At 43.3% G+C, this 26,627-nt stretch overlaps 1 protein-coding gene across 1 annotated transcript in view; it reads left to right on the forward strand.

Moving 5' to 3' along the window:
* Positions 1-26,627, forward strand: part of Tspan5 (tetraspanin 5) — a 164,208-nt gene that overhangs the window by 121,421 nt on the left and 16,160 nt on the right. The window contains exon 2 of the mRNA XM_027926686.2: positions 8,475-8,525. Within this exon, the coding sequence (XP_027782487.1) occupies positions 8,475-8,525 (51 nt within the window). The remainder of the gene's footprint in view (positions 1-8,474; positions 8,526-26,627) is intronic.

Here is a 26,627-nt window from a genome sequence, read left to right on the forward strand (position 1 = left end):
AAAAGATTCTACTAAAGAAGGGGTGTGGGCTGAGGATATAGCTCAGTTGGTAGAGTGCTTGCCTCACATGCACAAGGCCCTGGGTTCAATCCCCAGCAACACACACACAAAAAGGGGGGGGGGGTAATAATGAAACTCAACCCATTCACATAGGCTATCATACACAAACAAGGAGTGATAAATTTAGAAAGAGGGAAGAGTCACCAAGAAACTCTGGTGGGGAGAATCTTTTTTTTTAATGTGGGATTTTGAAATTAGTGGATTTTCTAAGACTTTGTAGCCATTCACCCAGAATTCATGAACCAGGTTGCTATGAAAGGAAATAGAGACAATTTCAAACTAGATTTGTTCATTTCTTTTAAATGCACCGATATACTGTGTTCTTGGAAGGACCTTGCAGCTATGGCTGCACACCTGTAATCCCAGTGACTTGGAAGGTTGAGAAGAAGGATCACAAGTTCAAGGCCAGCCTCAGCGGCTTAGTGAGACTCTCATACATCTCACCAGACCCCTGTCTCAAATTATAAAATATATAAAGGACTGGGGATGTAACTCCGTGGTAAAGTATACTTGGGTTCAATCCCCAGTTCAAAAAAAAAAAAAAAAAAAAGAGAAAAGCAATTTCCATTCTGAAGCAATTTTTACTCTGGTGGGAGTAAGAGAACTAAGTGAAGGTCAGGTGTTGCTGCTGCCACTTTATTTGGGAACATGCTCTCTGGTTAACACAGTCCCTGTCATTGCTGCTATCTGGCACCAGGTAATGTCGCTCCTTTATAGACCTGTGTGTATGCATACATGTGCACATACGTGTGATCTGTCAAATAAGGGCACACCTGGCCAGAAGTTCAGAAGAGAGGGAGTGTCTGATCACATACACCAGCCGTTTTCTCATGTTGGCAGAGGCAGCTGGATTTCCCAGTGACCACTTGTGGATGGTAGGGGTAGAGAGGTCAGAAATATGAGGAAAGGGAAAGAACAGGGGACTAATATTTACAGAATGCTAACTATGCCAGGCACTGTGATGGGCTCTTGAATGTCATCAGTGCTCATGTGATCACACTGATCCCATAGTTGCCTTGTGCAGTTCTTCAGGTGCCATTAGTTATCTCCACTTGATAGATAAGGACATCAGGGCTTTGGACGTCAAGAAACCTTCAAGAATTCTTTTTGTCTCAAGAGACACCACAGTCCTCACCATGGCCTGGGGGGCCCAGCACAGCCTGGCTTCTGTTGCCCACCGTCCTGTGTGTTCCAGCCTCTTGGCCCAGCCACATGCCTGTGCCACGGGCCTTGGCCCAGACTACCCACCGCCTGGGGTGCTGCTCCATTCTATCCACCAGACAGCTCCTTGACTCCTTCAGGTTTTTTTCTTACATGTAACTACTTTCTTCATAGAGACCCACCTTATGTGTGCTATTTTCATATGGTAGCAGCTCTCTCTACCTTCTGCCACACCCCCAGATCCTTATGCTGCTGTCTGTAGTGCTTCTCATCTTCCCAGATCCTAGGCAGTCCACTCTTCTATATTTCTTTTTTATTGCCTTTCTCTGCCTGCACACCCCAACTAGCATGTCAACCCCGTAAGAGCAGGCACTGCTGAATTTCCTGATTTATCCAAGGTCCATGCATGACTGCTGTGCTCATAGTAGATTCTCAATAAATATTTACCCCATGGATGAAGAGCCATTCTAGAGGTCAGAGAAGTACGAAGCACTCGAGTCAGAGTTAAGCAGGGTAGGCTTAGGCCCTGCTGAGAAGGCCGTTGTTAGGGCACTGACTCCAGCCCAATGAGGAATGTCCTGTTTACAGATTTGAACTTATGTGTCATGCCATCTTCTCATGAGGATTCCAGACAGTTTGAACATATGAATTGGGGCATCAGGACCCAGTGGCAAAACTAGGATTGACTTTTTGTGTATTGAATTTTCCACGAGCCCACGTGGACTTCTTTGACATGGCAAGGATGATGCCCAGAGGCTTTTTATTCCTGAAATAAGTCCCTGCTCTATAAAGACATATATTTTGTTAGCCTAAGTATTCAGCACACTTGTGTGGACTTCGCTATCCACCTGCCAGAAATGGGGTGTCATTCAGACTAAAGTGTCTGAAAATATCTAATAAAACATACATGTGCTACAGCTCTAGCAGAGGTGTATTTTCTCTTTCTTTCCTTCTTCAGTCATAGGTTTTAAATGTATCTCTTCTGTTTATTCAGGCACAGATGAAAATTTTCTTTAGAAATTCGACAGAAAACTAGTTTTTTCCTTCCTTTGTTATTTGAGATAATGTTTTTGAGGCTCCCGTTTAGGTGAGAAGATTGACCTGATTTTGATTTCCCTCGACAGTGTTTACCTTGTACATTGTTATTTTGAGTCTGTTCACAGGATGCTGGACAGATGCCATTGACGTAACTGCTATTTTTTTAAGCAAAGAGGATTGAAAGTGTCCATTCAGGAGCTTCCTATGAACTTTGATGAGCACCATACATATAGTTGCTTCTTTTTATGGATACAAGTAGTGGGGGTGGAAATGTATAGAAATTTTTAAATAATTTAGGTTTTCAAAGTACATAGGCTAAAATTCGCTTCAAAGAGAATCCCAATAGCAGCCAAAATTCCCATCAAAGAAAATTGCCCTTCAGAAGTACCACTATATCAAGCTTAATTGTCTGAGAGTTCTTTTGTTCAAGAGGACATAGAGTTTGGAATTTGAACAGCCATAATCTCCGTGTGGAAGATGCCAGAAACATAGGTATTATACCTCCACCATCTCCAGTCACCACTGAAGATTTAAGTTTTACTTTTTTCAGTAGCTCCCAATTCCACCGCTTCTCTGCCACTCCTGGATAGGACCAGGCCTTACCTGCATTTCCAAAACTAGCTCCTTTTGGTTCCCATGGATCTTCTCTAGGTGCTAATCTTTTCTGCAACCCCACATCAGGGTTTTTCCAAAGCCTAAACCTTCTCAGCTTACCCTGCCCAGCATACGCAGACAGCCCTTAAGTAGCTTCCTATCCTTCCTGGGGTGATGGCTGGATTCCTTTTAAAGCCTGCGAGCTGGCCTGTGCTCACATCTCTAATTATAAAGCTGCCATAATTTCCTGTCACCCCCACCCTCACCTCTTTCTCTGGGCTCCAATTACACTAATCCTTGTACAGATCTGTTGATTTGTGATGCTTTTCTTAACACATAGATTTTGGTGATATTGGAGATAGAAGCCAGGAGTGCTCTATCATTGAGCTACACGTATTTTTTTTTAATTTTTTGTTTTGAGACAGGGTCTCACAAAGTTGCCTAGGCTGGCCTTAAACTTGTAATCCTCCTGCCTCAGCCTTCAGAATTGCTGGAATTATAGGCATGCACTCCCCCTCCCCCTCCTCTCCCCAGCCTACCACATTTTCTTCCTGCTGCCTGAAACACTCTCCCCTCCTTGTTTTACTTGTTCTCACCTTTCAGAATCCAGTCTGTGCACCTCTCATTCAAGAAGTCTTCCCAGATCACTCCCTGGATCTACTCCCCTCTTAGAATCTTCCTTGACCTTGAATGCTTCTCCTTTGTAGCATCATCATGGACAATTTTACCTTTTACTGTTTGATTATTTAATTATTCTCTCTCACACTGGATTGTAAGGTTATTATGGGTGGGAACTATATCTGTTTTCCTTCCCCTCCTCCTCCTCTTTCTTCTTCTTCTTCCTCCTCCTCCTCCTCCTCCTCCCCCTCCTCCTCCTCCTCCTCCCCCCCCCCCCCAGGATTGAACCCAGGGGCGTTTAACCACTGAGCCACATCCCCAGTCCTTTTTATGTCTTATTTAGAGACATGGTCTCAGTAAGTTGCTGAACCTGGCATGCGCCACCATGCCTGGCTTGTATCTGTTTTCTTCTCTCTGTTTATTTCAAGAGAAAAGTAGCATCTAGTACAAATTAAGAAGCCAAACCGTATGTGGTAAGGAACACCTGTAATCCCAGTGACTTGGGAGATTGAGGCAGGAGGACTGCAAGTTTGAGGCCACCTGGGGCAATTTAGCAAGATCCTGTCTCAAAATACCAAAAGGACTGGACACCGAACTCAGTGGTATAGTGCCCTGGGTTCAATTGGAGTACGGGGGGTGGGGGAGGGGAGAAGAAAAAAAAAGTAGGGACTTGGTTTTTTGTGGATGGATGGATGAGTGGCTTTTTGAAGTATTCATTTTTGTGCTACTTGGAATGTAGCACAAAAATGGAATCCAAGATGTTGGAGGTCTGACAGGACAAAAACAAACAGATACAGAAGAGATCTTCCATTTGTGGGCTCAGAGAAAGGTGAGCAGATGTGCTCATCCTGTCACTGTTTTCCTCTCCAGCTTTTTCCAAAGATCAACCCTGCTGGATCTTGTCTGCCAAGCCTGGTGGGCTTTCATCAGCAAGCCATTCTGTTTCCTTTCTGGAGAGCATAACTTTGATCCCTGGACATTAAAGGAGCTACTTAGGGTCTTAGGGCATGAGAGTCATTACACTTCTCCATCCCTGAGCTTATTCTCTAGACACTTTATGCACATTAGGGAAGTATAGCTTGAGCATCCCCAGCACCAACATGATATCATGATTCAGAATTTTTTCTAATAGGGATGTTCTACCAGTGAAGTCTGGGCAAATGTCCCCAAATCCAAAAGAAACCTCTGAAATCTGAAACAGTTGTGGTCTCAAGCATTTTGAGTAAGGAATACTCGACCTGGACCCTAATAGTTTTGAGCTAGTGTGGAGGAGTCAGATTTTTCGAGCCACCCTGCTCAGGCACCAACTCGTGTGATCTTGGGGGTAAAATACTTAGTATTCCTAAGCTTATTTTGTAATCTGTAAAATGGGGTGACAGTACCTACTGCATGGGGTTGTTGTGCTGTCCTATTCTATAGAAATATAACACAAGCCACAGATGTCATTTACATTTCTCAGTGTGAATATGAAACAGGATAAATTATAATATGTTTAATTTAACCCAAGAGATCCAAAATATTATCATTTCATCATGTAATCAATAATAAAACAACTACAATGAGATATTTCACATTCTTTTTATTCATATTATAGCTTCAAATCTGGCGTAAATGCAACATTTACCCGCACATACTTTAGCTCATACTAACATTCAACCAATGTTGGCAAAATTATTGTTATTCATTTTGAAACATCAAAAATTGGGTGGACAAACATTCATAATGCACACTTGCATGTATTGCCAAATGAGAAGATGTCTTCGAATTATTTCTGATTCCATTTGAAAGGAATAAAGAGTTGCCTTGAAGAGTTCCCAGCTGTTCCCTGTAAGTCAGCCTCTCTAGGTTTCAGAATGAGGTCAGTTTGGTAGTTTATGGTTGCCTTTTCTTTGGGAGGTGGGGAAGGGGAAACTGCATGTGCTTCGAGTGCTGCCTGCCTGTCTCTGGTTTTTTGGCTCTTCTCTGTTTAATTATTTGGAGCTGGAACAACTTGATTTTAAAACAAAACATATGGGCTGAGAGTAATTGGGAGGGCGTTTGCTAGTGATGTAGCACCAAAGGTATGTATCAAGTTGAGGCCCCACTTGCTTGCTTAGGTATCCAGCGTTTTCCCTTACTTCAAGATTGTACTCTTTTTCCAAATTCTTAAAACACTTGTTTGGAAAGTCACAGTCAAAGTAGGAAATATTGGAGCAAGATTGTAAAGGAAATTGTGGGTCTTCTTTAAATCTGAATTTTTTTTCTCTCTCCTTTTGGTAGAAAACTATTGGGTCCTACGCTATTTATATGATTCATAAAAGAAAAAAAGTTGTTTTTCAAAGCGCCAAGAGAAAAGAGAATTTTATTTAAAGGGGAGAGAGTCGAATCCCCCAGTGAATTCTCTGTCCTTCTCCTTCCCTCCTTGGCTGGCGCCAATATAGAGAATTTCTGATCTACAATCAGTTCTTAGGTGAAGGCAAGACTTTTTGCCTCTTTTTTACCTTTTTGATGCCTCCTCTGCTTGCTAGGGGAGGAATTTATGATGTACTGATCATATCCCATGTAATTTTAGCCTAAATGCTGCAACTTTTATGTTGGGGGGGATGGGCACTTCTCAGGAGTGGTGAGAACACGTGCCCATCTTAATCAACGTCTGCCCCTCCACTTAGAGGCTCTGTGCCTCTAAACAAGTTACGCAAACTCTCTAAGCCTCATTTTCCTCTCTCCTACAACAGAGGGTAAAAATAGTGTCTATTTCAAAATGAAATTGTTCTGAAGTATTGCTGACAAGACACTAAGCACAGCTCCTGGTAACTAATAAACACAAACAAATGTTGGCAATTAGATAAGGGCCCTCACCAGTAACCTTCTGCCTTCTTCAGCATCAAGAGGGACAATTGACCACTATGCCTTTTGCCACCACATCCCACCCATTGCTTGCAGGGACTATGTGTTGCATCAGGGGAGATAACCAAACAACTGTCCATGAAGAGCTTTCACATTAAAAAGTCGCCATGTCATTGGGATGAGTTTGATGTCATTGTGAGTGAAGTCAGAGCTTCAGCTGTGCACGCTGGTGCTGTTTAGGTTCTGTGGAGTGTTGTGTGTTCACTTGTCGGTTGATCCTCTATTTGCATGATAAGTATGACCATAAAACACTATGAGTATGACTATAACATACTGAGTTGTTTTATTTGGGTACATTTGCTGTTTGGGATCCGAAATGACACATGAAATAGCATTCTGACCACAGTTTTTCTGCCAGGGTGATGAAAACAAGAATTATTTCTAAACATTCTATAGGAGCAAGGGTTGGAAGAACAGGGTCTTCGGTTTTTATAGATCAAGGACATGCTGAAGCTTTTCTGTGATAGGGGTTTATGTATGTATTGCCTACTCTCTTATTTATTGTCAGATAATTGTTGGGAGCTTTGGGAAGTTCTACTTTTAAAAACACGGCCACATTTCAGAGTAGTTAATTGTCTTCTTTCAGTCCCCTCTTTCCCTCTACTCCTACTATTTTCCCACCCCGGTTTGGATTTATTAGCCATTGCCTCCAAAATGTCAGTAACTCCCTGCTGTGAGCAGCAAAGCCCCCTCCAGGTGGACAGTTCTCGGATTTCCCTGAAACCCTAAAGAATAACCACTCTCACTCTCATGCTCTCTGCAAATCCTCTCCTTGGACAGCTGGCCTGACATTTAACTTAATCAAGATGTTAATAAAACAAACAGTGTGTGCTGCCTCCATCAGACTTCCCCTGCTTGTCACCTTCTCACTCTCTGTTCACTTAAGTGTTTGGAAAGGAAATCCAGAGTCACCATTGACAGCGAAGGTGGGGAGGGAGGTGAATCTTCCCTCATAGCCACTTACACCAGCTCCAAGCAGGGCCCCAGTGGGTGGGCAGCCCTGAGTAGTGCCACCCAATCCGTGGCATCCCGGTGATAAGACACCCCATTATTTTAAGTACTATCCTGGGAAGGGACCAAGCTATAAGATACCATCAACTTTAAGACATATTCCAGTTTCAGAGTTGTTAAGATATAGGGAGGAAAATGTGCATCTTAGAGCCGATGGGATACAGTGAGAATTAATGAAAGTGGAAAGTCTTCCCAGTTATCAGCTGCTCCCCTCCTGTCACCCGCTTTCCCATCCTCAGTGCAGCTAATTGGCAGAACTGTGAGATGTGTGGTGTGTACGAGCTGCGCCTCTGCTGGGCTGGTGCGTCAAGTGATGCGTGGAGTTGGAGGACTGAGTTTAGACCAGGAAGAGGCACGGAAGCTGTCTGACCTACAATTTAAGTAATTTAAGTTTCTGAAAAATAAAAGAGTCTAGGAATTGAACTTGATCAGATTCTTGTTGCCTTTGAAGGAGTGATAAAGAACTTGTCAGGGGAACTGGGTGCCCTTGCCGTTTATGATGGAGAGGAGAGGATTGTGGCTCCTCTGACTTCAGGCGCTGCTTGTCCGTTTTCCGGTGAATGTCAGGCTTAGATTCATGGGAATACCACAGTTTTCTCTCCTACCCCCAGAAGTAGCATTCTGCATTGTTGATAACTGATTTCACTCAAGATTCTACCTAATGCCTGTTGTGAGGGTGTACACCTGGAATTCTGGTGACTCAAGAGGCTGAGACAGAAGGATCACAAGTTAGAGGCCAAACTTTGCAACTTAGTGAGGCCCTAAGCAATTTAGTGAGACTCCGTCTCAAAATAAAAAAATAAACAGGGCTGGGGATGTGGCTCAGTGGTTAAGTGCTGCTGGGTTTAATCCCCAGTATAGGGTAGGGGTCTACCTTTCTACCTAAGTATTATTCTTTACATTGAATGACTTCTAAGCATCCTTCTTAATGTTGTAATAATTGAAGGCAGAGAGATTAAGGAATTTCTTTTCCTGGTAAAGGTGATTTAGAGGAAGCCATTTTCCAATCAGGTGAAGTGACAGAAGAATTGATTGAAGTCTTATTTGTATTAGCAAACATACAGTGTTCACCCTCATACTGACATTGCTTTCTTTCTTTCTTTCAGTTTTTGGGAATAGCATTTCTTGGAATTGGACTGTGGGCGTGGAATGAAAAAGTAAGTTGAATATCATGAAAATGCTCACATTTTGGTTAGAGTCTGTACGTGACATGTCTTTTTTTTTTTTTTTTTGTCTTCGACAGCCGCAGAGTGTGAAGAATTATGGCTCTTTGATGAAAGAATGAATTCTTGAAAGATGAATGTTACATTTGCCAAGACTCTATAGGGATGGACCCTAAAATGATTACTGCATTAAAATAATTACAAAGTAACAATATTCATGTGCAACAGAGAATGTGGTTGGAATTTAATCAGTTGGCCAGAGATCCATGTTCCCGTATTTTTTACTCAGGCACAAAAATTTTAGTAATGCTTGAAAATATCACTAAACAACCTGTATCCTCCCCCCTCTGTCTTTACTTTTTAAAAACCCTTTAGAAGATGACTCAAGCCATAAAACATGTTTTTTTTTTTAGTGTGTTGTATGATAAATTATTAGCATGGGTTATGAAATAAGCCAGATAAAAATTCATGTTTGAAGATCAGATAAACTCATCAATGATGCTAAAAAATGCAAATAGGTGGATGCTAATTCTAAGTATTAAGAAATGTTCAAAGTCAATTGCCAAGTACAGTAAAGGGAGAAATCTGGAAATTCAGAGTACCGTGTTCTGCGTTACAGAGGGCTGGTACAGTGCTGGGGCCTGTTTCTGTTCCAAGTAGCATACTTGTGAGGATGATGCCCCAAGTTAACACCTCCACTAGACTTTCCATTGCATCTTTTAATTTTTCTCTACAACTTCCCTTACTAAGGCCACCACTAGAATTCAAAAATGAATGCGAACCCTTTTAATCTTCCTTGTTTGGAAGTGAAAGTGCCGGCAGCCTTGATCTGTCCTGGTATTTGCTACAGTCAAGCCTCGCTGTCATCCACCTGGTGAGAGAGCAAGGGTGTTTGGTTAGTTAAAAGTTCTTGTAAACTAAGGAGTGAGCTGAACTTTTCCCAGAAGACCATTGCTTCATCTCTTGGGTATTCACCCTGGAGCCTGATCAGGCCTGAAGCCAAAAGTTCTTTTGAAGTGATAGATATATTAAGGACCATTATCAGTAGATAAAAATGAGAGAGACACTCAGAAGTTCCAGCAAACAAAAGGCCTTCAGATGCCAGTGGGAATCTCCACAACTAAAACAACATGCAGGTATACCTTCAGATAGACCTCCTAAAACAAAACTCAAATACTGAATTTTGAAAATGTGCTCTTGGCAGAGGTGCAGCTCAGAGGTACAGAGCACTTACACAGCGTGTGCGAGGCCCTGGGTTCTATCCCTGGCACCCCCCCCCCCAAAAAAAAAGAGGTAGATTTATTTCAAAATGCCATTGTAGTATATAAAATGTTTTCTGGAAAATGAACCTGCCCTGCATGCTTCTGAGGCAGGACTGTGATTTTACATGAAGTAAGACAAATTAAGTTCCCCAAACAGATAATTTTATCTCCAGAAACTTTTCCATTGAATACTAATCTTCTCTTGGATTATGATTAGCTTCCACCTCATCCCAGTTAAGCTTAGGGATTTGTATTGGTGGAATCACAGAAATTTCCCTTTTAAAAACCCTTTGGTTTGTTAAATGCCAGATAACACAGCTTTTTATAACTCCTTTAATAAGTGTCCATTTCTGTCTGCTTTGAAAAACTGCTGGGAGGTATTAAATGAACTAATTGCCTATTCTAGCAATAAACAGTTGATCATTTTATAGGGTTTTTTGATGAAATATAATTATCTTTTATTTCATTCGTTGCCTTTTAAATGTCTCTTTTCTGATAAAATCACAAACTTCTAGTCTCACAAATCCAGAGCAAGGGGTGACACAGTGTTTCTCTTGAAGCCTGGAGTTACCTGCCAAGTCACCTAGCTACTGTGTAGCAGAACTTCATGAGCAAGGACCAGATCAGAGTAGCAGAGAATAAAAAAGGTGTTCAGCCACACAAAAACCCAGTTTTGTGAGCACTGGCTGCATGTCTGTGACCTGGGCGTGGGGGATACAACAGGGAATGAGCTTTCATTCTAGTGGGACATTGACCGGAAGCAGGTAATTGGCCAAGAATATGCACCTAGGTACCGGTGAGTGCTTGGAATTGGACTGTGGGCTCAGAAACATTAAGTGTAGAGTGAGGGCTACTTTTGGAGTCTCTTCTAGATGGAGTCCTTGGCAACAGCCTCCCTGAGAAAGTGGCATTGGAGCAGAGATCAGAGAAAGTAAGAGAACTGTGCAGAGTAATGGGATAAGAGCATTCCAGAAGAGGGATAGCAAGTGCAGTGGTCCTGAGGCAGGGCCTGGGTGATTCCACTGAGTGACAGGAAGGAGCAAGGACAGGAAATATGGGCTATGACTGGAGAGGTAGGCAGAGACCAGTTTGGGTGTATTCTAGGAATGAGAGGAGCACCAGGGCATTTTGGTAAGGGAGGATCCCCATCTAACTCTTGGTGGCTATGTGGGAAAAGAACCAAGCTTTGGGGTTGGCTACAGACTGAATGTTTGTGCCCCTACATAATCTAAATGTCAAGGCCCTCATCCCCAATGTGATGAGGCTGTGGGCATGAAATAGATCCTGATGGTGGAGCTCTCATGAATAGGATTATTTCCTTATCAGAGGAGATGGTAGAAGGGTCTCTCCATCCCCACCCACAACTGCCAGGAGAGTACATAACCAGGAATCAACCATCACTAGGCACCAAGGCTGTTAGCATCTTCATCTTGGATTTCCTAGTCCCCAGAACTGAGAGAAATAATAGTGTTATTTAAGCCACCTGTCTGTGATGTTGATTGTAGCAGCCTGAATAGACGTGAGTTTAAATTCTGGCTCCTCCATTCACCATCTCCTCCAGGTGACTTTTGGGCAACTGGGTTTACTTCTCTGAGATGCCCGTTCCTTGTTTGTGCAATGGGACCACTTATCTCACCTGATAAGCTCATTGTGAGCACAGGTTCTGGCTCCCTGGAGACGTGGCCCTTTCCTTTGGAAGCTTGACTACAGCACGTTGGCTCCTGCATGGAGGCAACAGCAGAGGATGGTTTCGAAAGCTACCTCAAATTTTAGAGGTGTTCCAAGCTCAGACCCATGCAACAGAGAGGACTGGATTTATTTGGGGTTCCCTTAAGGAGGATGTGATGTGCATAGATGACCTTAGTAACTACAAAGGCCACACCATTGAACTTGAACTCCTTTGGGTTAACCTACACACTGGGATGTTTTGAGGAGAATCTCAGCCAGCAGGCAAGTGTGCCCCTGCTAAGCTGATAATATCAGTGGGTGAAACAGTAAATGCCCCAGACCAAGATGTGGTGATATTTAAAGGTAGCCTAGAGCGAAAGCCCTTAAACTGGGTCACAGATGGAAGGATCCAATTTCCACTGCAAGGATCAGATTTCCTAAACAGATGGAGCTTTATATTTAATTTAATTTATTTATTTAGCAGTAGTAGGGGTGGAACCCAGGGACGCTCTACCACTGAGCTATATCCCCAGTCCTTTTAGTTTTTATTTTTATACAGGGTCTGCTAAATTGTCCAGGCTGGCCTTAAATTTTGATCCTCCTGCCTCAGTCTCCTTAGTAGCTCGGATTTCAGGTGTGTACCACCACACTCAGCTTAGATGGGGCTCTAAATATATTAACATGGAGTACGGAAACTTTGGTGACAAAAATTATTACCAATCATACTTAATTTTTAAGATCGTCAAAGTGAATATTAGACATAATTATTAGATAATTCATTTTATCTAAATTCCAAATTGTCTGTGAATATGCAAAGGATGCCTGTCTCCAGGGAAAGCAGGTTTATGTGGAATTTTTCAGTGATCATAGGACCTGCTGTTTGGAAGAACATTATAGTTGCGCAGCATGAATCACCTCTATAACAACACTCTGGCAACATCCAGCCATAATGAACTCATTCATTCAAATAAGATTATTTAGCACATAGATGTGACAGGGCTATTCTGGATCTAGGAATATGAAGATAAGATGTTTTCAGTCAGCAGAGAATTTACCCAATTGTAGGAAGGGTATGCGCATGCGCGCACACACACAGACACACACAGACACACACACACACACACATATATGCATACATGTGCATAAAACAAGACATTACCATAAATGCTAGTTAGGAGTGTACATACATTTAATAATTCTCACAGCAAACTACCTACCATTTCTGACTCTTTGGGTTGCTCCTACTATTGGAAAGAGCTTCCTTCCATCAAATTAGTCTCATATCACTCATTGGTTCTGGATCTACCGGTTGGATCCTACAGCAAAAGTCCTTCCACATGTTAGCCCTTGAGGCAATTCAGGGTGGAGGTCTGGTTCCTTTGGAATTTCCAGACTAAACAGCTTCTCTGGGTGATCCTCACAGGCCTGGGCTGGAGTCCCTTTTATGTCTTGGTCATGCTCCTCTGGCCTCCCTGAGTGTGTCTGTACTCTGGACAGGATGCTTTTGGGACATAGAGAATAAGGCTGCATCACACCCCCTCTCACATCATGAGATGTCTTTGAAGCTTGACACCCACTGTTGTTGATCACAGAATCCACAGCTTACTGACAGTCCCAGGCTGGTCACAGATCTGGCTGCCTTACCACCTTATGTCTGGCTGGTTTTCAAAGTCAAATGCAAGATTGCTCGTTTACACACTGATATGTCAGCCCATCTCTCTGCACCTGCTGAGATGGCTCTGAAGCCTGAACATCCTCCAGCAGGTCACCTTTCCGCTCTGCTTGGCTTCAACTGCACAAGGTGGTCAACATCCTCCCTTAATTCCTCCTTCTGCATGAGGCCTTCCTGTAGCCCGTTCCTGGCCCCCATGCCACCTGGAAATTCCAGTTCAGTAAGTCTGGGAGGGACCCTGGGATAAGCCTCTGGTTGTCACTGGTAAAAACCACTGATATTTTGAGCAGGCCTAGGACATAGCTGACAACTTGTCACTGGGATTTTCTCCAGAGGTGACACTCATTCACTTAAGTTTGCTCTTGGGTGTTATTAATCAAGTTCTTTTTTTTTTTTTTTAATTTTGGGGTTTATAATCAGGGTCACTTAACCACTGAGCCACATCCCCAACTCTTTTTATTTCTTATTTTGAGACAGGGTCTTGCCAAGTTGCTTAGGGCCTCACTAAAGTGCTGAGGCTAGCCTCAAACTTGCCATTCTCGTGCCTCAATCTCCTGAGTCACTGGGATTACATGTGCCACCATGCCTGGCAATCAAGCCATCTATTTGCCATTGCATCAGACTATTTTTCTGTACCCTGTCTTTGTAGATAGACTGTATCCTTCCCTTCTTCTGAGTAACCAACCTCAGGACTTAGTGACACTTGGCAGTGTCTCACCAAGTCTACCCTAGATCCTGGAGCATATCATGTACTCACCCAGATACATGGGTCCCTTATCAGCAGAGCAGGGATGAAGGCAGGGTACCTTGTTCCTCTCTTCTAGAAACACTTTCCTCACTTGGCTTCTTCCTGCTGTTCCCACCTGCAGGCAGTGCCTTCCCACACAGCCTTTCTGCTTCTACCTCACCTCCCTCACCTCCCTCACCTCCCTACCCCACCTCACCTCTAAACTGTAGTTGCCCCAGGCTGTATCCTGAGACCACTGCTCTGTCTTCCCTTTCTTCCAGAGATCCCAGCTAGGCTTGGGGACTGCACACTAGGCATCATGCCTGACTTCCACGTTTACACTTTTGGTCCCAACCTCATCTAAATTTCAGATTCATACCCAGGGGCACCTGAGGTCTCTACTTCAGTGTCCCAAGGGCTTCTGAAACACACATCTGAGACAGCACTCCTATCCCAGCCCCCACCAATCTGCCCTTCGCAATTGCAGTAAATGGCAACTCCATCTTTCCACTTGTTCAGATAACCTTGACACCATTCTCTCTTTTCTTCTTATCACGTTCCATATATCGGCAAATGCACTGTCAGCTGTACCTTGAAACTATACTGAGAATCTCATTTCTTCTCACCACCGCCACTGTTTTTGCCCTGGTCTAACCAGCCACGACATCCTGCCTGCATTAGTTCAAAAACCTTCCAGTTATTTCTCTGCCTCTGTTCATATCCTGTTACCCACCCCAGGCCTGTCTCCATGTTGCAGTCAGAATGAACCTTTAAAAATGTAAGATGGATCCTGTAGCTTCTCCTTCCAAATCCTCCTATGAGCTTGTCATTTTACTCAAAGCCATATGCAGTGCCCACCTCCTACACGGAGCCCTCCATTTCTGTGGTCCATTCCCCACCATCCCAGGGCCTTTGTACCTGCTTGTCCGGTGCCTAGTAGGCTCTTTTATAGAAAGCATTCCTCACTAGAAAGCAAGCTCACTGAAGGAATTTTTGTTTTCTGCTATACTCTAGTACCTAGAACATTAAATGGCTTGTGGTGGTGTTCAAGAAATATTGGTCATGAAAGAATAAGCAAATGAACAATGAAAGCATTCTTTTAAACCCTGGATTATTTTGTGGCCTCTATCATTGAATTATAAAAGTCAGTAATTTCTTGGGATCATTAGTGACCTATATTGAGACTTCTTATAGCATAGAGGATGTAAAATTACATGTAGTTTCTAATGTTGGATGTGAGAGTGGCACAGTCTTAGAAATGGCAAATTCATAGGGCCCTGGGGTTGTGGCTTAGTGGTAGAGCACTTGCCTCCCACACATGAGGCTCTGGGTTCGATCCTCAGTACCACATAAAAACAAATAAATAAAAAATAAAGATATGTGACCTTCTATAAATAAAAAAATATATTTAAAAAAGAAATGGCAAATTCATAAATTCCAGATATTAGAAAATAGCCATTTGTTTCTGTCACAGAAGTGGAAATCTGTATTTCCAGTGTGGTTCCCTCACTTCATGAGAAAGATAAGGTGCCTTTCCTCTTCTGTTTTGCCCAACTTATATACTTATTACTTAGCTCTTGGATAGGCCGGGAGGGAGAGCCATACATGACTATCGGTTCCAAGAGAGGACAGGGCCAGCCAAGTTGTTGAGGGAAAGGGAGAATCCAGTTTTTTGGAATAGGAAAATTGCTTCCCTGACCTTTAGTGAGGATGGGGTTCCCATTGCTCATCTTGCAATCTTGAAATAGCCCTGGCCACTGGGCAGAGGGAATAACCAGGCCTGGGTGCCTGTCTCCTTTTCTTTAGCACTAGGCCTTACAGTGACCACCCAGAGGATGTTTGTGACCAAATGAATGAGAACATGCAAAAGAGCTTTATACATTGGAAAATGCTACACAGGAAAAAATAGCTCTGTATAAAGGGGTTTCGTTTTCACTTCTGAAAGGGAAGAATGACATTCTGTTTCAAAGGTGAAGAAACTGGAGGCCTGGAGATGTTAAGCTGGACATCTGGCCCCTTTCCTTCCAGTTCTCTTTCAGTGCTTCCTGCCTGCCCTTGTGCTCCCTTGATTGGGTTCTCTAGGGCAGAATGGGAAGGAAAGATCTGGTGCTCAGAGCTCCTTCCTGGAGGGAGAAATTAAAAGAATGGGAACTTAACCCCCCGGGTTGCTTCTCTCCATGGCTTTCCTGCAAATAGGAAAGACTCTTTCTCCTGGAGGCTTTTTCCAGCCCACGGTCTGGGACTGTAAGTCTCATTCTAGAACCCTCCCTTTGCTTCCTATCATGGTCCCACAGTAGAATCACCCTGAGAATCCTTCCCCATCTTTCCAGGAAAGGACATTAGGGACAGTGAGATTCAGTGCTTTAGGGAGTTCAAGGTCTTGTCTGGAGTAGATAGCGGGTGGGAGTGGTTACCCAGATGACTTGAATAGGAAAATGGACTCCTCCGCTTTCAAGGCGTGGTGGGGAGATATTTCTGACATACTGAAAAGACTTCTGCAAAGATTTCATTTTATTGACTGAAGCATAGTATATAGTATGTTCGTCTGCCTCTGTCCTTCTCAATTATCCACATAATCCTCTCAAGTTCATTCCTGTTGCATCTAAAGAGCTGGATGGCAAACAGCTCTTGGTCAGTATCTGGAAAATTACCCTGTGCTCTGACCTGCTGCAATCAGCATGTCAACAGTGCATGACATGTCACAAAAAATGTTTTTTTCTCTCTTTGTACCTCCCTTTAAACTTTATTCAAAGGAACTTCCCTAAGAAAATTCAGGTTGGTCAAAATTTCAATGATTTTGTTGTTTATTCTCAGATATCTGTCACTGTCCTCCTCTCACTTTGAAGCACAGATCCAGGCTCAGTTATCACACAGGACTGGGTAACAATCAAAATGCCCAACCTCACATTGCATAGCAACGTCCTCCCTGCCCAGGCCCATCTGCCTTGGGGCTTGGAGGAGGGGAGGGGATGTGGGCCTTGGGTTCTCTTCCCCTTCTCCTCTCCCCCACTCACCAGAGTCTCCTGCCCATTTCCTGCCCTAGCAGAGTGGGATGGGGGTTTGCTTTCTGGGCCTGGCAGATGTTAAAGTGGGGGTGATGTCTTGGTCTTTTTGAAACTTCCCTGATGAGTTCCTCTGCCTGGTGGTTCCTCGGAGCTTGGTAGTGTCTGGGTGGCCGGCCACCTGGCAACCTCCTCTCAGACCTGGTCTCTTCCTCAGCCAGGGTACCTCTGAGCTCTGCCTTCGGAGGTCTCTTCTTACCCTGTGGGCAGCCCTGTCTGACAGAAGCGTCAGGACAACCCCAAGCTGCCTCTTCCATATTGCCCTCATGTTTCCTCTTGGACGCAACTATCTGTGAATGAGGTCATCCCACCCCACCTGTACCCCTCCACATGCACCTCTGCCCGACACCAGAGCATCAGCCAGCTCCTCTCCCTGGATTTCCAGGGTAAGAGCCAGCCCACACACCTTAGGGCCCTTCCCAGGCAGTCAGACCCTAATTTTCATGTGTTCCAACTGCAGACTCCTACTTCAGAGCTTCAAGGGTCCCCTTGAATATCCTCACTAGGGTTAGAGTCAGAAGGAAGGTATCCCCACCCTGCCCTCACCCCTGAGAGTGGTATCACTCAGCACAGCAGCTGCTTTCTCCAGAGAAGTCTCATCCCCTCCCACAGTCTTGCCTGATTTCACTGGGGTCTGTGAGAGAAAGGAGTAGAGATAGAGTGTGGAGGGCAGGAGGGCTTATTAGCTCCTACTCAGTTTAATCTTCCTGGTGATCAGTGAAATCTGATGTACTTTTCTTAAAATCTTGGAAACAGATACATGCTATTAGGTTGGAGATAAGGCTCTCCTTCCCCACTGCTGCCCGCTGTCTTCATGCAGTAGGGCATAGTGGGTGGTTAGCACACTGTTCAGAGGTCAGGTGGCTTGGGCTCAAATTCTTGCTCTGGGCTGAGGATGTGGCTTAAGTGGTGGTGCGCTCGCCTGGCATGCGTGCGGCCCGGGTTTGACCCTCAGCACCACATACAAACAAAGATGTCGTGTCTGCCGAAAACTAAAAAATAAATATTAAAATTCTGTCTCTCTCTCTCTCTCTTAAAAAAAAAATTCTTGCTCTGCCACTCTCTTGCCTGGGTGAGCTTGTGTGTTTCCTCATGGGGATGCCTGTGCCCAGCTGTTGGGTTTGTTGTGAGGGTGAAGCAAAGCAGAGAGCTCTGTGTTCGGCTGAGTCAGTGCTCAGCAGTGTGGCTCTTTGGTCACTGCTTTGGCTCGGGCTCCCAGTAGCTTTCACCTGGATTGCCACAGCCCCTTAGGTGCTTGCATGGCACCTAACTGCTGCCTGGGCACTTTCTACATGTGCAAGTGGTTGGGCCTTTCTCTCCTCAAAATACAGGTAGATGGAAATCCAGCCCCACCCTGCCAGCCTCTTTTCCTCTCGCCACTTGTCACACTCACACATAGATGCCATGTTGGGCCAACACCTGTCACCTTGTCTTTATACTTGCTGATACAACCTGCCCCTCCATCTGCCCCCCATGACACATGGTGCCAGGTTCTCTGTGCAGCACACTCTGTTTCGGTTTCTCCCCTCTAGACCCAGCTCCCCTAGGGAGTTACTGTGTCATTTACTCTAAGTGCCCGTGATGAACACAACACCTGGCCCCCCCAGGCGATCCCTGTTGGAGTGTGACCTCAGCAATCAAATGAGTTGTACGCCTCTATGGCTTCAGAATAGATGATCACGGCCACTAGGCTAGACCTTGCTTTTTTTTTTTTTTTTCCACTTTAGTTTTGGAGCACCAGGATCAAAGCCTGTCTTAGTCTGCTCAGGCTCTTGTGATAAAAATACAATAGACTGGGGAACTTTCACCACAGGCATTTCTTTCTCACAGTTCCAGAGTCTGTAAGTCCAAGATTAAGGTGCTGACCAGTTCAGTTCCTGGGGAGGGCTCTCTTGGTTGGCAGATGGATGCTCACATGGCAGAGCAAGAGAGGGTGGGTTCTGTCTCTTCCTCTTCTTTTAAGAACACTTAACTCATCATGGGATTCCTATCCTCAAGACCCTCCCAAACCTAATCACCTACCAGAGGCCCCATCTACTATCACACTAAGGGTTAGGGCTTTAACCTATGAATTTGGGAAGGAACACATTCAGCCCATAGCAGTCTCTATTATTATTCAGTTTAAACTTTATGCTAGCGTGGAATGTTCCTAGGTACATCTTCCCTTTTCAGAATGTGCACATGAACATTCTGAGGAATGGCTAGAAAACCATGCAGAACTTCTGAAAGGTGGCACTTTGGCATGTGACTATTCCCATGTTTGTACAGTAGTCACACCAGTGCATGCTGGGAGAGAGGTTTCCCTGCCTGTGGACAACCAGCTGATGGGACTTGGTGCAGCTGCCTCCGGAGCAGCTACTTGGTTGTGGGATTTTATGTAGATCACCTAAAAAGATTATCATCATTCCTTCTGAAAGGCAGGTCATGACCATTCTTATCTGCAAGAAAAGATTACTGAGTCTCACTGATAACCTTTTTGTTTTTCTTTTTCTTACCTTTTTTATTTAAAAAAAGAATTTTTTTTTTTTTTTTTTTGAGATAGGTTCTTTGTGGCTCCAACTTACACTCCTCCCTCCTCAGCCTCCCAAGAAGCTGGGATTACAAGCATGCGTCACCACATTCAGCAATCACCACAATCACCTTCCTTGATAAGATTAACTGAGAAGGAACCACATGCCTTTGAAGATGCCAGTCTTCCTGAAGACTTGCCTCTTTGTCAGGCCATGAGCCAAGCTGCTCTTGTTCCCTTATGTCTGGGACTCTTCAGGTCTAACTAACTTTCTTCTCATCCTAGTCCTTCCTGTGGCCTCTGCATCAGTTTCTTAGATAGGTGAAGGTTTGGGGTTTTGCAGAGTGGCTTCGCCAAGTAACTTTCTTTGAGGGTCTTCGATAAATTTCTGTAGGGGAAGGCTTCTCTCTGGTCCTCTGGCCCCTACTTGGTCTTTGTGTGGACATTGTTTGAAACCACAATTCCAGTTCTCCAAGACCACCCCTGAGTCACTGCATTTTCTTTGAAATGCCAGACCTAGTCTCCCTTTCTTAAGAAGAAAATGCTTATCTCCCTCTTACTCTGGGAAAAGTGTTGTCAGTGCCACCCCAGGAGGGCCTGATTTATGGAGGGCTATGTGAATCAGGACCCTGTCTCATAAATCTCCAAGGGGTCCATCTGGCCTGACTTTGCATATACATTTCATATGCCTGCCTCTCTGTTTCTCATCCAGCAGTTGAAAGGAATGTGCTTGTATACGCAAAAGCAGAAGAGTCCCAGACCTCGGGGTGTATTAGTGCTATTTTTGTATTTCTTTTCTGTGTGGGTTGACAGAGAAGAAGCTGAAACTTGCCAGGTGGCACACAGAGGCTGCTCTGTGCTGGTGGTGAAAAAAAAAAAAAAAAAACCAAACCACACAGACACTCCTGAAGTTTATTGGTTTGGAACCCTCTGGAGCTTTGTTTGCCTTTTCCATTTATGCCCATGCCTAGAAACCTCTGTCAAGAAGAAATCGTTACTCAGAACATATTCCTTTATTGCAGAACCATAGGGAGAAGCTGCTTAAATTCCTGGCTGAATGATTAAAGTACTGATGAGGAGATGGACATAAATGGGGAGGTTGGATGATTTTCCACATTCTTTCTAAGGCATACTATGTTCATCAAACCATGGGACAGCCAGATCTCACAGGGCACAGGATGTGGTTCAGCAGCTGAAGGTCATTCAAGAGTAGTGACTCCAACACCTAGTATGTCCAGCCAGCCCCCTGGCAGCAGAGGTGTCCTTGCTCCTGGTTCTATGCACTACCACAGTACCCGCCTGTTGATTGTACCCACCTGCTTACTGCAGACACTGACTTCTCTTTCTTCCCTGCATCACCACGTCTATGTGCTCTTAGCTTCCACTGTCTTGTGGCTTCTGCCTGCTCCTGGATTTTGCTCACTCATGGCTTCCCCCTCCTGCCCTTCTCTGCATGTCTTAGATTATTCCCAGTTCCTCTCCCAAAAATCTCATGAGCATTCCCCAGTCACTGTCACCTCCATTAGGAATGATCATCAGATATAGCTGAGCCTTTCCTTAGAAGGGGCTCAGAGAGAACAAGTGCTCACATCAAAATAGACTCTTCAACACAGTTGGATTAAAATTTCTCTTAGATGCCTCTGTAGTACCCTATGACTTCCTCCTGTTCTAATATAATAGTGATAAAGGGTGATTAAACTTTTATTGAGTTCTTACCATGTGCTAAGAACTTGATGTTTGGATTTGCTTGGAGTATTTCCTTCATCCTTATAATAATCTTATGATATAGGGTACCATTTCACATATGTGGAAAATGAGACTTAGGCAGATGAGGCAATTTGCCCAAGATCACATAGATACTAAGAGGAGGAATGGGGATTCAAAGTAAGGTAGTCAGATAAAAAGTGCCTGCCTGGATGTGGAGTAAAGGGGACCCTTGCACAGTGTTGGTGGAAATGTAAAAATTAGTACAGCCATTATGGAGAACAGCCCCCTGGCATCATGAGGTTCTTCAAAAAACTAAAAAGAGAGCTACCATGTAATCCAGCTATCCCACTTCTGGGTATATACCCAAAGGAAATGAAGTCAGTATACTGAAGAGAGTTCCACAGTCCCGGATTCATTGAAATGGCTGTTCAAAATAGCCAAGAAAGGAAACCAACCTAAGCACCCATCACTGGATGATTGGGTAAAGAAAATGTGGTATGTATACATAAAGAATACTGTTCAGCCTTTCAAAAAATTCCATCATTTATACGACATTATGCTGCAAAATAAGCCAGGCACAGAAAAACAAATTCTACATGCTCTCACTTATATGTGGAATCTAAAAAAAGCAAACTCACAGAAGCAGAGAGTAAAGTGTGGTATCTGGGGGCCAGGGAGAGTAGGGGTGAAAGTGGGATGATGAAAGGTTGGGCATCCAGTTATAGTTAGATAGGAATAAGCAGCTTTGATGTGCTTTTGCACAGCAAGGTGACTATAGGTAATGATAATGCACTGCATATTTCAAAAAGAAGATTTTGAGTGTGGACACCACAAAGAAATGTTTGAGTAGATGTTTACCTTGATTTAACATTATACAGTTTATATATGACATATCAAAACATGGCATGCTACCCCATAAGTACATGCAGTTTTTATGTCTTTGTGTTTTCATTTTTAAATGTAAACTTGAAAAAAGACAGTGTAGTCACTATTGTAGTGTCCTGTTGGTCTGCACCACCCTTAACCTTGTCTGAGCTACCCTACTTGCTACATTTAGAATCCTGGAGGAAACTGCAAATGAGCCCTATGAGCTGGAGTGCTGTACAGGATGATTTGTGCAGGTTGAAGACTCTGGAATGCTCTTTGTCCCACTCTGAAGCAGCCTGTCTAAATGAATGGAATATCAGTCTCCCTTGTTCCATAATGGACACACACGGATACCTTTTTGTTTGCTGGCTGCTTTACTTCTGTTATAATGATGAGTGCCTCAGCCATGTTCCATTAATATGTCTTATTTCTGTTTAGACACATATTGGTCTCTGCTGAGGGATACTGTTGAATACCTCATGGATAGTGGGAATCTCCTGTTTTCACTGGAGCACCATTTCTTTAGGGCTGTAGGTTGATAAAGCCAATTTGTGGAATGGCCAAGATGTTGAATATATTTGTTTCTTTCAACTTTTAAACTGACTGTTGTTCATTTCTTCTTTATAGCAGTGCCATAGGTTCTGGTCAATTTGTTTTTACCTGTGCTGCCTGATGTACCAACAGCTGTAGGCTACGGATGGGAGAGAAGACCAAGGGAACTAAGAGCAGTGATATTCAAACATACCGTTAGAATATCAAGAGTGCTTATGTATATGTTCATTTCTTTCATTCCTTATTAATATCTTTAGTATATGTTTAAGAATTCCTCCTATATTACGAATCTATACTCCTTTTGAACATATTTTTCTTGTAATCTGCAATCTTGATCTCTGGCTCTTATACTGTCTCTGCTGTTCCTGTTCAGAATCCCACTTCTGTGTCAATGAAAACAAATAGTTAAAGGAAGTACATATTATGTCAGTAACAAAGTACCTGAAGCTTCCATCCAGAACTGCTAATTTCATTGATGATGCTGGACTGAGAGGGAGTTAACATGAACAAAGACTGTTAATGCTGGTTTAGTTGCTATGTTGACTTGAAATATCAGCCAGCTGGGTAAATTGACCATTCTAAATCCAGCACTTCCTTCTACCATTGTGTGCTCCTGGCCCCCAGAGCACTTCTCTTCCCTCGCATAAAGTGTGGTCTCTGGTTAGGGCCTTTGTGTGTGTGTGCTACTCCCTGATGTTTCCCTGCCCCACACATGAACATTTGCTGAAGCATGGTTTGTTCAAAGCTATTGTGTTGGGCAGAACTCAGATGCAAACGGAAGACCCACATAGAACCCTCTTAAGCAATCAAGGGGTGTCTTCTGAGGATTCCCAGAGTGACACTCAGGACTCTAGGACAGGCCTCTAACCTCTAGGCCCTGGGATTTATTCTGCCTTCAGGAATTTTCCCTTCCTACTCTTTCTTTGTTTCTTCCTAAACTCTGGCTTTCTGTTTCTCACTGTAGGCTAACTTTCCTCCAAGTGGTAAAAAAAAAAAAACATGACATTCTGCACATGGCTCCAGAGTTTGGCATTTTAAAGTTTCAGCCGCTGGAGAGAGATGCCTCTTTTAAATCCTGGCATCCCAATAAGGGGACTCAAGGCTTCTCAGCTCTCATGGGGGCAGTGGGCTCATGTGAGGAAGGACATCTCCGAGGGGGCTATGGAGTGGATTGAGGGGGAAGACATCCTTCCAGGAGGAGGAGGAGGAGGTGCTTGCAGGTTTCCCCAAGACTAGGTGTCTGCCGGTGTTGTTCTTGCACATTCCTGAGGATTTACCACAAATCCGACTGCCTATTTTAAATCACTTGGCAGACTCAACTGTAATCTTAGATTTTTTTTCTTCCAGCTTCTTGTCAACTACAAGCTTTAATTATAATTATTCTTCCACAAGCATGTACGAGCACTTCTCTCTCATTTGTCAAATTGAGCTTAACAAAATTACAGTGTACATTGAGAGACCCCTCTTGAAGACACGGAAGGCGGACCTGTCTTCTCCCCATCATTTTTGTAATCCAGAGTCCTTGCTGTTAGATGATGTTCCACTCACCTGAATCTCTGTGTAATCTGCTGCTCCGCAGTGAGCATTTGGACACTTTGCACAGATGAAAGAGCTGGTCTTCTCTCCCTCTTCATTTAGGTAGTAAGCCCAATTCCAAGGGAGAGAAAACTGTCATTGGGCATCAATTTCGACACTATGTGCTTCAAGACTTGAGTTAATTATATACTGAATTCTTGCAAAATGCTGAGAGTGGATGTAATGGATTCTTACCACAAAAACGATAACTGTGAGGAAATGCATGTTAGCTAGATTTAGTCATTCTACTGTGTGTGTGTGTGCGCGCGCGCGCACGTGTGTGTGTGCACATACATACTTTAAAACATTTTGCAGGGTAAGTACATATAATTTTGCTTGTCAATTAAAATGTTTTAAACAAATAAAAGATATCTTCTTTCCATCAAAAAAAGAGATTTTAATTAGTTTACAACTGATATCTACCTGGGTATATCCTGAATCCAATAAAAATAAAGTTCTTGGTAGTCTATCTTATGCTTCTCAGAATTATAGTTCCCCAAGCTCTTCATAGTATCTGTCTCCAGCCCCATCTTTTGCTGGAATTTAGAATTAAATGAGTAGAATCCGCAGTCCAGCTAGGCCCCCAAATGATTGTCGTTTCCATGGAAACAGTTGAAGGCCTCTCAATTAAAATTGCCCCTGCAGGCTAGAGAGAGTAAGTATTAAAATGAGTTTGTCTGAGAAGCCAAATTCTCATCCTCCAAATTAAACCCCCAGAGGACAAATGATCTAGGAATCTACTGATCGTTGGGATCATAATTTTCTGCCTTTTGGGGAGGAATTTTTTCTTGATATTTTAGGCACATGGATGTTTGTTTGCTTGCTTTGCAAAACCACCCTGATAATTATCTCTGTTATCCACAGAGCTCTTTGTGTACAACCCAGAATCATGGAAGAGTGTTTGGGAACAATCTGATCTTTACTTAGACTTGAGTGTGAGTCACAAAAAGCCCATTAAAAATGGATGAAATCATAGCACAGTCTTAAGTTGGAAGGAGCCTAAAGGTCATTAAGTCCCAACTTCCTGTCCACTTTACGAATCCTTCCTAGAACACAGTTGAGAGGTCCCCAGCCTCAGCTGCCCATGGAGGGAAACCTGTAACCCTAAGGGCAACCTTCTCTCTTCATTGCTAGAGTCCCGATGGTTTTTGAAATGCTTCCTTAAGATGGAACCAATGCCTTTGTCATTTCCATCTCTGCTACCTCCTCTTTCAGGTGCCAAATTAATAAAGTCTAAGTCTTCTCCCATAATGAAGTTTTATCTTTTTATATTTTAAGAATAGTATGTACCCACAAAGCCCTTTCTTCCCATGGCGGAACAGGTGCAGAACATTCAGCCTTTTAACACCTGTGTAAGGAGGAGAGATTGGTTTCCTTCCCACTCTGGACCCTTAACACTGGTTCCTGGATCTTGTCCGACTTTTCTGGCAAGTTTTTTCTTGGCATCATTTGTATAGGTGGAGAATTGTTTTCAGTATTTCTGTGTTTTCTTTCACCCATTCTCCTCCTGGACTGACTATTCTAGTTCAGACCTTGGAAACCTAAGAAACAAGTTGTGTTCTGGAGAAAGGTGTGGCTGCCTCTTACTGCTGAAGGTGGTGGATATACCCTTTATTCCCAAAGCTTCTCTGATCTCCCAGCCCTTGTCTGAGACTTCACTTAAACCCCTGACCTTTTCTGCTTCGGTTAAGCCTTACTTTTTAAGAGTCTTCTGGCTATTCCTCATATTTTCTGTTACTAATATACTATTGGGGTTCTTAGATTGACACCACTCTAAAAAGAAAAACCTAACAAGTCCTCTTCTCCACATGTTTCTGCAAACTTAAAAAGGTTTGAAACTTAAAACTCCTGAACTCAGGTGTTGATTAGAACATATTGGGAATTGAATACATGACTACAACCAACATGATAGGGAACCAGTACTGAGATAGTCTGGTCTGATTCCCCAAAATCATTGTATGATTTAAGCCCATTCCCAAACTGCTCTGGGTTCCATTTTCTTCTCATATAAAAACAGATGAATTCTTCCTGTTCTAGGTTGTTATAAGTGCTTTGAAAACAAATATATTTAATATTAGGACTTTACAGCAAACCACACAGCAAACTATAGCCCTAATACTCTGGAGGTATTTTGATTTTGGAGTTCAAAACAATAAGAAAATAAAGTATTGGTGATGTTGAATGTTTAAGACTCAAAGTTTCAAAACAGTAGTCTCTGGTCTTTTATATGAATGAACAGTAAGTATGACATTACATTTTGGAGAAAAAAAATCTCATAATTTCTAACATAGGTTCTGAGTGGTATTTGATGTGGTCTTGTACTCAAGAGAGAGGATTTCAGAAAGAAGTGACGTTGTTTGTGGAGAAATAAAACCACTCTGGGTTAGTCTTGGGATAGGCGAATCAAAGGGTTGAAAGTGATGGAGTCTTTGATATATATTTTTTTAATCCCAGCTCTTAAAAGAAGGTATTAATACCTTCTTTTAACTACCAAA

The sequence above is a fragment of the Marmota flaviventris genome, chromosome 7, assembly GCF_047511675.1.
Source record: "Marmota flaviventris isolate mMarFla1 chromosome 7, mMarFla1.hap1, whole genome shotgun sequence".
NCBI classification, from domain to species: Eukaryota; Metazoa; Chordata; class Mammalia; order Rodentia; family Sciuridae; genus Marmota; species Marmota flaviventris.